The 16,084-nt window shown below is 43.1% G+C and overlaps 1 protein-coding gene across 1 annotated transcript in view; it reads left to right on the top strand.

Annotated features, from left to right (window-relative positions):
• The window catches only part of Frem1 (FRAS1 related extracellular matrix 1), a 150,757-nt gene that overhangs the window by 25,438 nt on the left and 109,235 nt on the right, over nucleotides 1-16,084 (top strand). The window contains 5 exon segments of the mRNA XM_028873292.2: nucleotides 1,846-1,991; nucleotides 3,114-3,615; nucleotides 7,610-7,704; nucleotides 10,243-10,544; nucleotides 12,112-12,308. Of these exon segments, the coding sequence (XP_028729125.1) occupies nucleotides 3,373-3,615; nucleotides 7,610-7,704; nucleotides 10,243-10,544; nucleotides 12,112-12,308 (837 nt within the window). The 5' untranslated portion in view covers nucleotides 1,846-1,991; nucleotides 3,114-3,372.

Raw genomic sequence — 16,084 nt, 5'->3', positions numbered from 1 at the left:
GGCTGTTGCTGTGCTTAGCAGAGTTGGGCACTGGGTCAGGCTGATACAACAGAAGTGGGAAGCAGTGCTTGGATTGTGGGTTCATTTGAAAGAAAGACCATTCATTTTCTATGAACAACCTTTGCCGCTTGAGTCAACTTCAGGGTCTAACTTCACAGTTTCTGTTAGTCCGGGATCCACTCATGGCTTTGCTGACTTCTGTACTATGGGTTCAGCTCAATGGGCGCCAATAGAGTGAGGAGACTGACTTAGGATGAATCCACTTTGATGCTCATTCTGATCATCAGCAGAATTTATTCCCCTGTGGCAGGAGAGCCTGATGCTGCGGTTAAGACAGTCTTCTGTGTCCTAAAATGCAGTACCAGGTCATGTAATCAATCACCCATCAACTTCATCCAATCCTATCACTGAAAATGTCACAGGCTTTTTTTTGGTTTTTGGCACTCAGGGGAAAGGCCTTTCAGATACTAGAAGGCTAGAATCATCGTATTTGCCCTGGGACCCATCTAGCCTGAAAAACAAACAGGAACCAATGGTCTTTTGCCTGGATATTAGCAGACAAAAAAGGAAGCAGCCAAAAAGTTGGAGTTGCCATTAACTTAGCCAGAAAGAAGGCAACCAGAACTTCATTTGGCTACTTAGGGAAGGAGATGCTTGATGCACACTTAGGGGAGGGGGTGGGTGGGTGGAGTGGGTGGATGGGGTGGGGCCCAGACAGGACAGGACATGACAAGTGGAAAAACACAAATGACTCTGAAGTAAGGGCTTGGGGGTGGGGCTCATTAGATGCAAATGGTATTCAATTCCAAGAACTAGACCTGGCAATTGAGGAAAGACACAAACAGGCCCAAAGAACGGACCCTAGTGCCCAACTAACGTTGGGGCCTGGTGAGATGGCTCAGAGAGCAAAGGCCAGCCTCAGAACCCGAGTTTGACCCAGGGAACTCCACGGTGGAAGGACAGACCAAGTCCCATAGGGCGTCCTCTGACTACACACCCACATATATGCTCACATATATGCAACTAAATGAGGGTGGTTTAAAAAAGCAGAGTGGGGTAGAGAGAAGCAATGGAAGGGGCTGAGCAGGGGTGCCGGGGGAGGGGCCCCTTGCGGCGGCCTTCGCCTGTTGAGTCAGCTAGCCCAAACCTCAGAAAGTTCTTTTCTCCTCTGTCCTCACTCCTCCTCCTGAAGGGCTTGCTTCTCTGTGTGATCTTGGACGACAAATGGAAATGGTAAGATGATTTGACTTTGTTGTGAAAAATTCCACAACCAAATTTGCATTTTTACACAAATAAGCCAATATAGCTTGAGTGTGGACAGCATGGTCAGTGGGAGTCTGTGAACAGCTTTATTTTAGGACTGACATCATTAAAAAACAGGCCGATCTGTAAAGCTTACACCCCCTCAGGTGACACAGGCCAATGCCATCTGTGAAAGGTTTCAAACAATGACATGGGACAAATTTCCCTTTAATGTACTAGAGGTGGACCCTACAAGGCATTTGTAAAAGCAGCACAAACACATTTCTTTATCAATCAAAGGCATGATCTAATGAAACCAATGCTTTGAAACCATTTCATTTAAACTGTTTGTGGTAAAGGTAATGAGAAACACCGTGATTTTAAAAAAGCAAAGAAAAAAGCTGTGGTTTGAAGAAATGTTCCTTGGGCCCAGCTGGCGCTCACTGTCTTAGTGAGTCCTGTCCCAAGATGATGATGGGGCTTTCATTCCTCTTTTCCACAGCCCTGCACACAGGAGACGTTGTTGCCCACGCTTCCCACCAACCCCCACGCTTTTCCTAACTTCCCTGCTGCGTATGACCACCCCTTCCGTTCCTTATGCAGAACTGTGCACCATCTGCAAAATCGTCAACGGGCTGACTTCTCCTGCCATTGGCTGTAGTTTCTTCAGACTTCTCTCACAGATGATAAGGAGACTACTTGTCAAAGTGGTCTGCATTTTTACGATGAGCTTTTGGCTGTCACGAGAGGTGAGCTTAACTTCTTGGCCATCTTTCTTTGGACTTTCTTGTGGTGCTCATCAAAGTCTTCGCTGCTACTAACTGCTGTGCTTCGAGAGCTGCTGGGTGCTGGTGGCCTTGGAGGGCATGAGAGGGTGTGCCGAGCAGGCAGGACAGGGAGCCGTGTGGGGGAAAGGAGTGCCGCAGGGTTCTTGTGAACACTCGCTGACACTCACCTCGTTTTCACTTATTTATTCTACAGTTCCTCTGTAGGGAAAGGTTGAAATTAGGAAGGTGTAAGTTTCTAAGGCAAGCACTCTACCACTAAGCTTCTCCACAGACATAGCAAACTGCCTCGAGTCCTCTAAGTGGATTTAGGGACATGCTAGAATACATTTATTTTAAAGTCTTTTCAGTTCTTAAAGAACAGAAAATATAATCATGGTATTTTGGAGAGGAACACAAGTCCATCTGAGCAAATCAAGTGTGTTATGACAGAATTGGCCCTGTAGATGATGATGTCAGTGCGTGCCCAAACATGCCATTCGCTGTGTACTTTGAGCCAAGGCACTCTCTCTTCAAAGTCCCACTGTGTATAAGCAAGAGCTTGAATGCTTGTTTAGAAAAAAAAAAGAATCATCTTCACCAGTTTCCACTGAAGAGTCTCTTAGGTGACCTCATTGCCCATCTCAGTTCACTGGACCATTGTTGGGCATACTTCTTAGCTGGGTTCCATTGATTTTGAATTACCCATGTTCTCAAACAATGTACAGATCGCGCTATCAGGTTTCTGACACAAATCAGAGTGGCCCTCACTTAACAAATAGGGGACGGGAAGAAAGAGCACTCCGCTTGCACTGAGTTCCAGGGCCTGCTGCTGCGCTCCAGCGACCAGGCAGGGGATCCTGCTGGACCACACAGTTGACATCCCATGAGGTCCTCTGCATCCGGAAACAACAGCTACAAGCGGAGTAATGAAATGGCTTCCTTGTCTTTCGGGTGGGCCTGAAGGTCAAGTTAGTTTATTTGCTTTTAATTTAGCTGAAATTATAGGCCAGCTGAAAGATCCCTTTGTTGGGAACGGTTCTTTAAATAGCTACACAAACCTTTGGTCTCTCTCCGTTTCCTCCAAACCTCTTCTCCTGTTTGCAGGATTAGGAAAGCACTTGGGAGGCACATTAATCTTGCCAGCGTTGTCAGGAGTGATCAGCGAGTTTTATTAAAAAGCCCAGATCGCCTCAAAGGCCTCCTTGTCTGAGTCTGAATGGAAGGGGCATGGTAAGATCTTGGGGCATGCTATCGGCACCCCTGGTCTCACCCCGTGGACTGCGAGCTGACACTCTGGGAGGAAGTACAGGAGTCCTGCTTTGTTGAGCAGATTGTGCCTGCAGACAGACCCGGCCAGGGCATCATGAACTCTCCGGGTTGTATTGGGCCCAAGGCCCTGCTGTTCTTGCTCTTCCCACTGCTTCTGGACCTGGCCAATTCCACCTTCATCAGCATCAACCGGGGCCTGAGGGTGATGAAGGGCAGTTCTGCCTTCCTGTCTGAAGATCATCTGAAGTTTGCCATCCCCAAAGAGAAGGATGCCTGTCGAGTGGAGGTGGTGATGAATGAGCCGATAACCCAGAGGGTTGGGAAACTCACTCCACAGGTAGGTCACATGCCATGTGTGTGTGTGTGTGTGTGTGTGTGTGTGTGTGTGTGTGTAAGTTGGAAGGCATAGGTAAAGAGTCTCTCAAGCCATCATTATGAGCATTGTATAGTCTTTGAAACAAGGCATTGAAAGGCATAGGCATGGGATCCTATTGCTTTTCTCAAAGAGGTGGAGCATATTTTTGACAACTTTGAAAATTGTAATTATTTATTTATGTGTGTGTGGACACGGGCATGCCACAGCATGCTTGTGGAAGCTAAAGAAGAATGTTCAGGAGTTCTCTCCTTGAACCATGGGGATTGAGCAGGTCATCGGGCTTGGTGGCAAATGCCTTTACCCTCTGCATTATCTCACCAGCCCTAGTTTTGAATATTCTCAACCGGATCCATATGATAAGCCTGCCCCTGACGTGGTTTTATCTGAATCTAGCATATTGCAGGAAGTAAGGGTTAAACTCATACAGATGTGTGTCCATCTTTTCCTTAGCAATGCACTGTGACCAATAAACCTTCCCGGTGTCTCTTCTCATTGCAGAGAAATTCCGGGTCATACAGGTGCTTGACCCTAGAGAGTAGCTATTAATCCAGTGGGAAAAAAGAGAATGTAAGAAAATTACCGGTTTCTTGGTCTCTTATTTTAGGGCAGAGGGAGAGAGAGGGGAGAAAGAAGCAGGGAAAGAGAGATGTTGAGAGAAAGATATTGAGAAAGAAGGAGATTGAGAGAGAAAGAGAAAGAGAGACAGACAGTAGTGAGCGGTCACTTGGAGGGTATGCTGTGACCACCCTTACAGGGTTATTCTGGCTCTCAATTCTCTCACTCATTGCAAGTGAAGCATCTTTGGAGAGGACAACGAGTTTCCTAGACTGATTTCTTAGTTTGATCCTGTTAATTTTGAGACATTTTTAAGTCATACTCAGACCCCACAATGACATAGGTAAATCATGATGACATTTCCATCATGCAAATATGAGTCTCACAGAGTAAGTAAGACCTTCCAGTCATCTCTGGCAAACTTTCTCTGATTTTAAGGCAAAGATCCAGTTATCAGGAAGATAATGTGCATCAGACACAACAAAATACCCAACTAGATTAGGAAATTCTTGACTATTCGGGAACACCTCCAAGTGCCCTGTCATCTAGTGTCTGCTGGTCATTTGGAAAAGAGTCCAGTCTGGTACTGGAGGTGTGTGTGTATGTGTGTGTGTGTGTGTGTGTGTGTGTGTGTGTGTGTGTGTGTGTGTTTCTAGAAGTAAATATGACATAGCAGAAGGCTTTGCAGCATCTCAAGTGGACATGTGATCTGCACATTCTAAAATCTATTTCATGGTAGCCCATTAAAACCCCAAGCTTCATTACCAGTTTACCATGTGCCATAGATATGTGTGTAGAAGCATTGTTTCTCTCCATCTTTTTTTTTCTAATTTTAAGTTCTGATAATTTCAGCAAAGGTAAGATTCCCAGGTAAAGTCTGGTTTGAGGAAATTTTATGTTTGCTTTAAATCCAAAGTGGTTCAGCCATGCCCAGGGATTTATTTATTATTTTTGAATTTTTGAATTAAGCATGGCTAAGTGTGTAAGTATACATGTAACACACACACACACACACACACACACACAGAGAGAGAGAGAGAGAGAGAGCTAAACAAACATTATTCCTTAATAGAGCTTAACAGTAAGCTTCGAGCTAGGCTTATGTGAACCCATTCCTAGCAAGACTATTGTATTAACAACACCCTGCTGCGTAATGAACAGTTTTGTGGGATTTGCACAGAACTGCTTTGTTTAACATCTGTTCAATTAGTGTTTTCATTTCATTACTGAAGTTTGTCTTAGAACCAACAGGTTCATTCCCATTGCATATTTGCAAAGCCACTTGCATGGGTTTGTGTGAGCGCCGTCTGTCTCCATTTCCTCCTGGATAGCCAGTTTAGACAGATCAATGGCAGTGTGCTCTCAGATTCCAGGGCAAGACTTCCCCGCCTACCCCAGCACTCCGCACCTGGACCAGAGGAAAACGTTCACTGGGTGGAAAAATCACCTTGGTCTAGTGCTGAGCTTGCTGTTTTTGAATCTGAAACACAGCATTAAGAAAACATCTCTAGTTTGAACCACTTCACTGTCATTAAAGTGAGTAATGAGTCAGGAATGTGTGACAATTTAATTATAAATTGTAATTGAAAAGCAGTTGAAGTGGAAAAAAACAAAGCTAGACAGTAATTAGAAAAGGATTTAGCTCTCCTTTGTTTTAGTTAGTAAATTTATGGTCAATCATGGTTGTCGCCTTTTATAAAAGGAAAACATATTAGGAAACACGGAACAGATGTTTCTTTTAACAAAGCAGATTGTCTCTTTATTACCGTGGCTATTTGTCAATGATATGGGAAGGGCTTCCCTTTATCTTCCTGGTTGTCAATTCAGAAGAGGACTAGAAACTCATTCTTACTAGTGAGAATGTCTTCCCGGGGTGGGTTATGTTGTCTGGAAACGTTTGAAGCTGTAAAAGGTTCTCAGAACGCCTCACAGTGATGTATGGGTAAGCACAAAGATGTTTCTCAGAACTTTGCCATCTCTGTCAGGACAGGGCAGGATTGTGACTTGGGCAGAAGTCTTAAAAAACAAAAAAGAACAAAAACCAGGGTCCTAATGTAGAATAGTCATCTCTCTACTGATTCTGAGTGAGGTGGTGTGGTTAATTATGACTTCATTGAAGGAGCGTAAATTATTTTGGATTCTTATCAGCCAGTTGTTTTTATCCCCATAACTATCAAAGCTGTCATTCGCAAGAGTGTGAGAACTGTAGGTCTTGTTTGGCTCTCAGCAACACAGCCGTACACACAGCCAGGGTCTCCATCTTTGAACATAAAGACTTTATATGAAAAAGAAAGAAAGAAAGAAAAGCCGCACAGAACAGCATGTTTGTGGTAAATGGGTTACCCAGACACATAGAAAGAAAGACCTCTCGAATTCAGTTGCCATGAGCTTCTGAAGGGGAGAAATAATTCCTTTAATGAAAAGCAGATATTTACAAAACATTATAGTTTATAGACATGTAGTTATTTGGAGATGTGACATCCATTAGTTTGTTTGTTTGACCTGTTTGGATTATCATAATTTAGACACCAACAAAACAAGGCACAACTCTAAGTAAGAGGATGTGTGGCCGTAGGGTAGGGAAGAAGGGGCTGCTGGTCAAAAGATGCCTGCACCCCACCATTAATCAAACAAAGGTGCTCCCTCCTCTTCTCCCCTCCCCCCTCCTCCTTCTTCTCCTCTTTCTCCTTCTCCTCCTCCTCCTCTTTTTTTTTGGAGACAGTCTCACTAGGTGGCCCAGGCTGGTGTGAACAGGAATCTTGCAAAGAAGCTGAGTCTGCAAAGGCTGGTTGACTGATTAAGGCTTCAGTGATGTGGAGAGGTTGGAATGTTGCCGGCCCAGAGACTAAATAGCCATTTCTTGCCCAGTTCCATGTAAGAACTAACATCCTGTGTCTAGTAGATAAAAACCTTTTGAAATCTATTAACTTCTAAGCTGTCATCAGGTAACATCTGGGGCAAAACGAAACAAAAACTTCCCCATCTTGCTGTACTCACCTCTCTGATGCACCCCCACTGCATTTTAAACTTGTCCTGATTTGATGAGTTTTTTGTTGTGTGAAGCTATGAAACTGCTGCCATGTTAGAACGTGGGATTTAGGATAACCCAAGCCTGCACTCTCAGGCCACGGTCACTCAAAATGGCTCCGGAATAAATGACCTCTTATTCCCTTTCAGGAGCTCTGTTTTGTTTGTCTGTTTGACGTTGATACTGGCCTTGAACTCACTATGTAGCCCAAGCTGACTTTGAACTTGTGATGATCTTCCTGTGCCAGCTTCCCAAGTGCTGTGATTGCAAGTGTGTGTCCCCACAACCAGCTCTTCCGGCAGGGCTACAGGGCTGGAGAAATAAAGCTTTGTCCTGGTTTTCTCAGACAATTTCCTTCTTCATGTGAACTAGGTCTTCGATTGCCATTTCCTTCCGAACGAAGTACAGTATGTTCACAACGGATGCCCAATTCTCGATGAAGACTCCGTGAGGCTTAGACTTTACAGGTAAGTGCCATAGAAAGTGTTCTTATTATTTTATTTTATTTTTTGCCAGACAGCCATGCTGTGTCCTTCTTGGGCATTTTCTATGACTGTATGTTACCGAGAGGAGTCATTAGAATCCAGTAAGACAGTAATCGGCAGACACTGGAGATCTGAGAAGTGAGGCAGCAATTGCAGGCAATCTTCAATTCATTTGTCTTTTCTCCTCAGGGCCTTTCTACAGACTACTGACTTCTTTCTGTTTCCTCCAGTCTTTGCAGAGATTTCCGTTACTCCGTCCCATGACTTAACTCTGGTAGTCCAACCTATTACTGTGGTGAAAATGATAAGTACAAGTTCCTTATGAGAATATGACAGACGTGTGTTACAAAATTGAATGAGACTCTTCTGTTTGATGGCCAGCTGCTTAGTTATAGAAGGTTCAGTATCTTCCATTTCTAAACATTAAATAATACAAGTGTGTTTAAAATCAATTGTGAAATTAAACATAGATCGACCATATAATCCTGTAAAACACCTCCAACCTATATACACAAGAGAAAACCCATGCTTACAAAAGCTTATGTGAAGTGTTATCAGTGAAGCCTTATTCATAATAGCTAAAAATGCAGAACAAATTGAACTGACGAAGGGTATAACCACACAATAGAATATTAGCCACACAAACTAATGAAGTCCTGATTTGTACAACATGAATTAACCCTAAAAACATTATGCTAAGTGAAAGCAGCCAGCCACAAAAGAACAAGTATTATACGGTTCCATTTACAAGAAATATCTTAAGAGGTGAGTCCATAGAAATAAAAAGCAGATTGGTGGTTGCCAGAAGCTGGAGGAGGGGCAATCAGGGGGCTACTAGAGTTGCAACCACCAAAAGAAAGTCACAAACAAAATGACACCAAGGATTCCCTAGGAAGCTACAACATCAGTACGAAGGGGTGTTTGGTCTTTCTAGACTTTAGACTCAACACCAAATCAACTTCAAACAACTTGCCAGGAAAGGCTAGGGAGCTGGTGCTTCAGACCCTTTGACTTTGTAGCATGTAGGAAGATTGAGAAAGGGCTCATGCAATGAGGGTTAGAGGAGCTGCCATGCACTTGGTCTTGAGGACATTTGAAGTAGAGCTTTCAGAAGGGGTAGAGACAAGGGGCCAGGGAGCAGTTTACTCCCCCTTAATCTCCTCGTCAGCCTCTTTGTCAAGCTTTTTGACTTCTCTCTGCCTTTGTTTCCTCTTTGGTGAAAGGGGATGGACATTGCCTATTGCAGGGTCCTATGCAGTTGGCGTGAAGGCCGTATTAAAACACCTGGCCACATTACAAATGCATCAGGTCAGAGTTGCATTGTCAGGGAGCACTCATCATTTTCTGCCTCTCTGCTGTGGATATCACTCTATATAAATAAAACACTGATGGCCAATGACCAGGCAGGAAGTATAGGCGGGACAAGGAGAGAGAGAATTGGGGAAACAGGAAGAAGGGGGGAGAGACACTGCAGCCACCGCCAGGAGAAGCAGCATGTAAAGACGCCGGTAAGCCACCAGCCACATGGCAAGGTATAGATTTATAGAAATGGGTTAATTTAAGATAAAAGAACAGTTAGCAAGAAGCCTGCCATGGCCATACAGTTTATAAATAATATAAGCATCTGAGTGATTATTTTATACGTGGATTGTGGGACTGCGGGGCTTGGTGGAGCCTGGAGAGAAGCCCTCCAGCAACACCTCTCTCACTTTGACAGCATGACAATCCATCCCCAGTTGCCTCTCCAGATGCCCCAGAACAGAATCACTGTGGCAGTAGCCATTACTCATTTAGTTTACCTGGCAAGTGCTGAGCTGAACATCCAAATTAGAAGTAAAGAACCATCCGTTCAGTGGCGTTTCTGAAGGACAAAAGTTCTTGATACTCAACACTTCTTCACTCCTAAATCGAAACTCAAAATCCATAAACTCTACAGCCCTTAAGCTCTTAGATAATGCGCGTGCTAGAACTAGGACTCTGGGGTCTCGGCAGTCATTAGATATTAGGATGGATGGTGAGTTTGAGAGCAGGATTTGGAAGAGAGATGGTTCAGGAGGAAAGTGGCAGGAAAAAGCATTGGCCCAAAGGTAGAGACAAAGCCATGGAAACAGGGGGCCAAAAGTCAAGGAAGAGATGGAACCAAACTCCACCGAAGTACACATTTTGTGAAGGACAATTTTTGTTGTTATTTTGCTTTGGCCTTGATTCTCTTTGAATTAGGGGCTCACTAAATTGCCCAGGCTAGCCTCAAATGCAGTCTTTATCCCAGGCTGTCCTCAAACTGGTAATAAAACTGATCAGCGAATTTTATTTAAAAGCCTGGATTGCCTGAAAGGATCTTGGGCATGCTATTGGCACCCCTGGTCTTGCCTCCTGGAGTGCAAGCTGATACTCTGGGAGGAAATGCCTCAGCTGGGATTAGAGGCATACATCACCATACCCTGCTCATGAAGGGCAATGTTTAAGATGACTGTACAAGTCTCAGAATAATCTGTGCCCTTGACCCTGTTCTCTCTCCAGATTTACTGAAACTGACACCTTCATGGAAACCTTTCTCTTTCGAGTCCATCTTGTGGAGCCAGACTGTAACATCATCCGTCTAAGCAGGAATATGCTGGAAGTGACTGAATTCTATGGCTTATCCCAAGCCATTGATAAGAACCTGCTCCAGTTTGATTATGATAGGACAGCCAACCTGGACTGCACCATCAGACTGGACCCAGTGGTCACTCAGCTGCCAGCCCATGGCAAGCTGGTTGTGCTGAATCGTAAGCCAGAGGGACCTCGTGGAGATCAGCCCCACAGCTTTTTCCCTGAGACCCGTATGTACCTCTTAATAGTTAAGGTTACCCAAACTGACCAAACTGTCTGTAAATGCTCATCTTTCACTATGATGAAGAGTTCTGCTTAACAAATATAGTTTTTAGCTTGTTGAAAATGTAAGTTAGGGTTAGGGAGATGGCTCAGTGGATAAAGGTACTTGTCACCAAGCCTGATCTGAGGTCAATGCCTGTAAACCACATGGGGTAAGGAGAGAACCTACTCTTCCAAATTGTCCTCTGACCTTGTTCTTTTGGACACAACACACACACACACACACGCACACACACACACACGCACGTGCACACCAGTGGGACCTTCAAGCTGCTGGCCTAAATTTGATCATCAGGCCTACATGGCAGAGGGAGAAAACTGAGTTCCACAAAATAAATAAAATTAAAGTGTAACTAAAAACACATTCAAAAAACAGAAGAAAAATGTAGGTGAGTTAAGGCTGTGAATTTGGAGTCAGAATCAGAAATACCTGGGTTTGCTGTTTGTTTTTTTTGTTATTAATTTACTTATCAATGGGTTTAAGCCTCCGTTAGATGGGAAAAGAGAAGAGCCATTCCACAAGGCTGTATAAAGATGGAGTAAGGACACAGTGTACTTAGCACAGGTCTGGCCCATTACAGTGCTTGTGAGTTTCCAGCTATGATTACAGCATATTAACACAGCAGTGGTGAGAGGAGGTTGTTCTTTACCGAGCATTACGAGGTTGCGTTCTAGTGAAGACTGTAGGTAGCATCCAGGACTGAAATCCAGGATGTTGACTGAATTCCCCCTGTGGAATTCATTCGGTTACTATATTTTACAGTGCTCCTTGTGTTAGTCAGACAGTCAGTACATTTTGAACGCTTTCTATCTGCATAGTGGTATTCTGGCAACCATGTGAAGACCTAGAGATAAGCAGTGTTACCTGGGATTTTGGGCAGAAGCTTACAGCTGAAGTTGAGCATCAGGCATGTCGTTTTGTTATCACAATCACTGGACTAAGAAGTAGAGTATCTGCTTCTTATGTTATGGAAATACCAGTCCCTGAACAAGAGTGAAAATACAGCTGGGAGAGACAGAGTCCTTTAGAGATAGCCATGGGTTCAAAAACAGGCTGGTTCAAGGGGTCGAGAAGGGTTAAGGAAGGGTTTGTTAAAAAGACCAACCAGGGCTGGGGAGGTGGGATTTCTGTGGGGAGACGCCCACATGAAGTGTGTGTAATGTAAAATGTAATGTGACAGTGACTGGGCTGTGAATTCCACAGTGAGCTACTGGCATATTTGTCAGAGATATTCAAATACCACAAAACCCTTCTTTAATTATTTTTTTTTACTGAGCCTAATCTTTTGGTGGGCAAAGCCAGATGAGACAACTGGTCAACTATTTTTATTTTTCTAGTAAAGGAATTTATGACCTTTCAGAACAATGACAATTTAGTCAGTGAATAAGTGGGAGGTCCATGTATAAGTGTCCTGGGCCAGTGAGTGAGGTTATATCCAAGGCAGGAAAATGGTTTTGGGTTTGTACTGTCATTGTGTTCAAGCGGCTGTCTCAATTCAGTGCTATGCATTCTAGAGCTGGGGGCAGGACTGAAGTGTCCAGGTGGAAGCTGTGCCCTGGGCCTGGAGAAAGTGGGAAGTCTGAAAGTGAGCTGTGAGGAGTTCCTGCTGATGGGGCTTCACTACCAACACACACAACCCCCTTCGCCCAACGTTGATTACATTGCCATCCAGCTGGATCTCACGGACCGAAGGAGTAAAGCCACGTACAAGGTAGAGTCTGGAGTTATGTGTTGGTGTCCTTAGCTGGTTCATTGTAAGAAAGCAGTTAGTTCCATGGGGGTGCCCATGCTGGTGTCTGTGCAGAAGAGTTCCTGTGTTACTGAGGGCATGACTTCAGGCTTGGGGGTTGTACCTGGGCACTTCAACCAGCAGCTTAGGCACGTAAAATTAGCATGATGTTTCCATCTTTGTCTCTTCTGTAGCTCTACACCATGAGGAAGGGACTGGGCTGTTCACATGTTAGCTATCTTCCACCTACAGCCAATGTGTGTGTGTGTGTGTGTGTGTGTGTACTTATATATATATCTATATATAGATATATGTGTGTATATATATACATATCTGTATATATATATATGTGTATGTGTGTGTATATATATATATATTGATATATGTGTGTATATATATGTATATACACATATATATGTATATATGTGTATATACATATATGTGTGTGTGTGTGTGTGTATAGGATGTACATGTGTGAATGCAAGCACACACACGCACTGAAGATTGAACTTGAAACCCCGTGTATGGTAAGAGCGGACTTGGCCTCACACCTACCCTAGCTCCTCTTCTACGTTGTTTATGGGTTGACCCTTTGTAAAGCCTTTTCTCCAGTGTTCCTGTTTTCCTCCTTGACATCAAGGCATCTTCTCTATAAGCCCACAAGGCACTGAGAGGCAAGACGGCCTAGTCCCATTTCACATCTGCAGTGGAGTGTATCACTTGTGCATGATCACACCTTAGGACGGGGGCCTGGGTCACTGAGGGGAGAGGTCTCCAAAGGCTCCTCCAGCTTTCTAAGTCTTCATTTTCCTGGCCCTCCTCCTTTCAATTTTTTTTCACACTGAAATGATGATTCAACATGGATGAAACTTTATGAAATATTTAGTATGCCACTCCATCGTTCACATATTCTACGGTTTGTTTTGGAAATGGGGGAAACAGTGCCCCTGCAGATGAGGCCCAGGTTTATGCCACTATGAGATGATCCAGGGCGACTTTGGGAAAGACCTCCAGCATTACTCTCTGCCTTCCACAAGCGTTTCTCCAAATAAACCCAGTCTAGTGGTGAATATCAGTACCCAAGAAATTGGTGATTCCATAAATGATTAGAAAATGATGAAACAAGACTGCAGAATTTTATAGTTCAGATCTGAGAGTAAAACTTAGAGGGCATCTTGCCCAATTGATCACCCAGATCAGCCAGGGAGCTTTTCAAAGAATAGGTTTCCCTGTCTGTAGCTAGTAGTTATGAATGCTGGTGCCCAAGTCGCCTGGGTTCAGATATACATATTTAACTAGCCATCTGGCTTGGGACTTTATGTTTCATTTTCTTCATCTTAAGTGAGGATGCTACAGCCTAACTCTTAGTAACTGAAGACGCTCAGTGAGACCATTCTTGTAAAATGCTTGCTACAGAGCTTGTGTATACTATTGCTAAACAGCCACCAACAGAAATAACTTGTGACCAGCCAGGTTTGAAGTACTAGTGTAGCGCAGCCTCCTGTTCATAGTGGTGGCCTTGCTGTTTATGTATGGTTGTCTTATGGCTGGTGGAATCAAAACTGGATTCCACTGCACTAGCACATATTGTCTGTTTTGTTACAAAACTCCCTTCATTATCAACGACTTCTTCCCTCCATTAAAAATGTTAGATATTTTTCTTTTTGATTGATTTTTTCATAATTGTTCCCTCATTGTGTCAAAGGCTTTATTTGTATTTTTGGGTCATTTTCATGGTGAGGTTGTCCTTCTAAATGAGCTTCTTAGTTTTTTTCATTTTGACAAGTCACGAAATAGGTTCATTTCTAAATAAATGTGAGGGCCGTGTGCACACTGAGAAAAACATTAAACACATGGGAAAATAAGAAGGAAATAAAACTGATGTTATTGATAACCAGACACTGTGAAGACCATGGAGCTCATTTTGATTCATGACATCAATTTATCTGCACAGCTTTGAATCTTGTCCTTCGGTTACTTTTGTGGCTATACTGATCATTCTTGCCAAGAGACTAAATGCCCACTCACACTTAATTTTACTCTTCTACATTAATTAATTAGTTAATTAAATAATTAATTACTATCAGTCCTGGGGACTGCATGGAGGCTCTCATGAGTGCTAGGCAAGTGCCCTACCCACTGAGGGACACCTGCAGCCCAGTTTCTTCTATGATTTTCAGGGCCGTTCCCTTCACAATTGTCTTCATAACACCTAAGGTAAGTTTGATTGCACAGTGAAGTGCAAGGAATTGTTTTTCTCCAGGTAGCCAAGTCTGCAGAGCTGTTTGTTAGAAGTACGTACTTGTTTCCCAGGGATAGTAGACAATCCTTCTGTTGTAGAAATGACCCATAGGCTAAGTTCTTATTCCATTCCCCCTCTTCTTTCTTTGATGGTACCATGTCACCCCTAAGTGCCACAGCTGTGTGATCTGATCCATGACGTGAAGGCCCTGGCACTTGCTCATCTTTAGACTTTCCTTAGCTATTCTTGCCTGATTTCTGGTTCCAGATAAATTATTAAGTAGGTTACTTTCAAAGCCTCTAAGTTGTTTGTTTTAAATCAACATTAGATTAAAACTGGAAATTCTTTGAGGAGGAGTTGGCCTGTGAGAACTTTGCCAACCCGAGTTTTCTCATACAGAGCATCTCTTCCCGCTGGACAAACGTCTTTGTACATGTCTGTGGAAAGGAGACTTTCCTCTGTGTGGATCGAGCATATTTCTGAAGTCCAGTCCCGAGAAGTTCTTGTGAAATTACCGGGAACAGGATCTTTTCCTCTCATGGTGTCTTTTCATTGGTTATTGATGGTAAATAGGAATGCAACTTTTTGGTATAATTTTCCTTTATCTGGCTTCTTTCCTAAATTCAATTATTTTAAGAAATTTTCGATTCTCTGGCTTCAAAAGACTGTAATTATATCTTTACTAATGATGATAATTTGGGCCTTTTTTCTTGTAATTATTCCTTTTACTTCTGCTCTCTTCTCCACCCGTGTGGTCAGAACAATACTAAATATAATGTTGCTTGTGGGCAGTTTTTGTCTCGGGTGGTCTATCTGTTTCAGCGGGACACATTGTCCTCTTTAATGCTTCTTGCCTTGATTCTATCTATTTGAAATGAATGCGGCCACTCTGGTCATTTTTTACTTCATAAATCTGGGTTACACTTTTACTTTCAATCTTTCTATGAATCCCAAGTGTCTTTTATGGGAGGTCCACATGACTGGGCATTTTCTTGACTTTTTAAATTTTTCTTCTTGATTAAGGAAATATAAACTATATTATAGTAATAAGGGATACATGTGGCTTTTTCTGCCAACTTATTTATGTATTCTTGTCAGTAAAAAGAAAATATCTCCTAGCATGTGCAAAGTCTTGGATTTGATTCTCAGTATAACACACACACACACACACACACACACACACACACACACACACACACCCTGCACACTTGTCTTACAGAGTGTGGTATATTTCATTTGACCGAATTTTGCACATTTGAAAGTCCTTCCTTTCACTTTATATTTTGTTTAAATTTAAGAAGTATTCTAAAGGCTGGGAATAGTCACTTAGTGTTAGGGTGCTTTTCTAGCATGCACAAGGTCTGGGTTTGATTCCCAGCACAATAAGAAAGCAAACAAATATTCTTTAACTTATATTAATCTTATTTAAAATCAGGAATTGCAGAGGGCTCTTTTGACTCCTACCTATGCTTGAAGATTGTTCTAATCTTTCCTTGTGGCGGTTCCCAGGCTCCAT

The sequence above is a fragment of the Peromyscus leucopus genome, chromosome 2 (assembly GCF_004664715.2).
Source record: "Peromyscus leucopus breed LL Stock chromosome 2, UCI_PerLeu_2.1, whole genome shotgun sequence".
Lineage (NCBI taxonomy): Eukaryota > Metazoa > Chordata > Mammalia > Rodentia > Cricetidae > Peromyscus > Peromyscus leucopus.
This window is presented reverse-complemented; position numbering and strand designations above follow the sequence as displayed.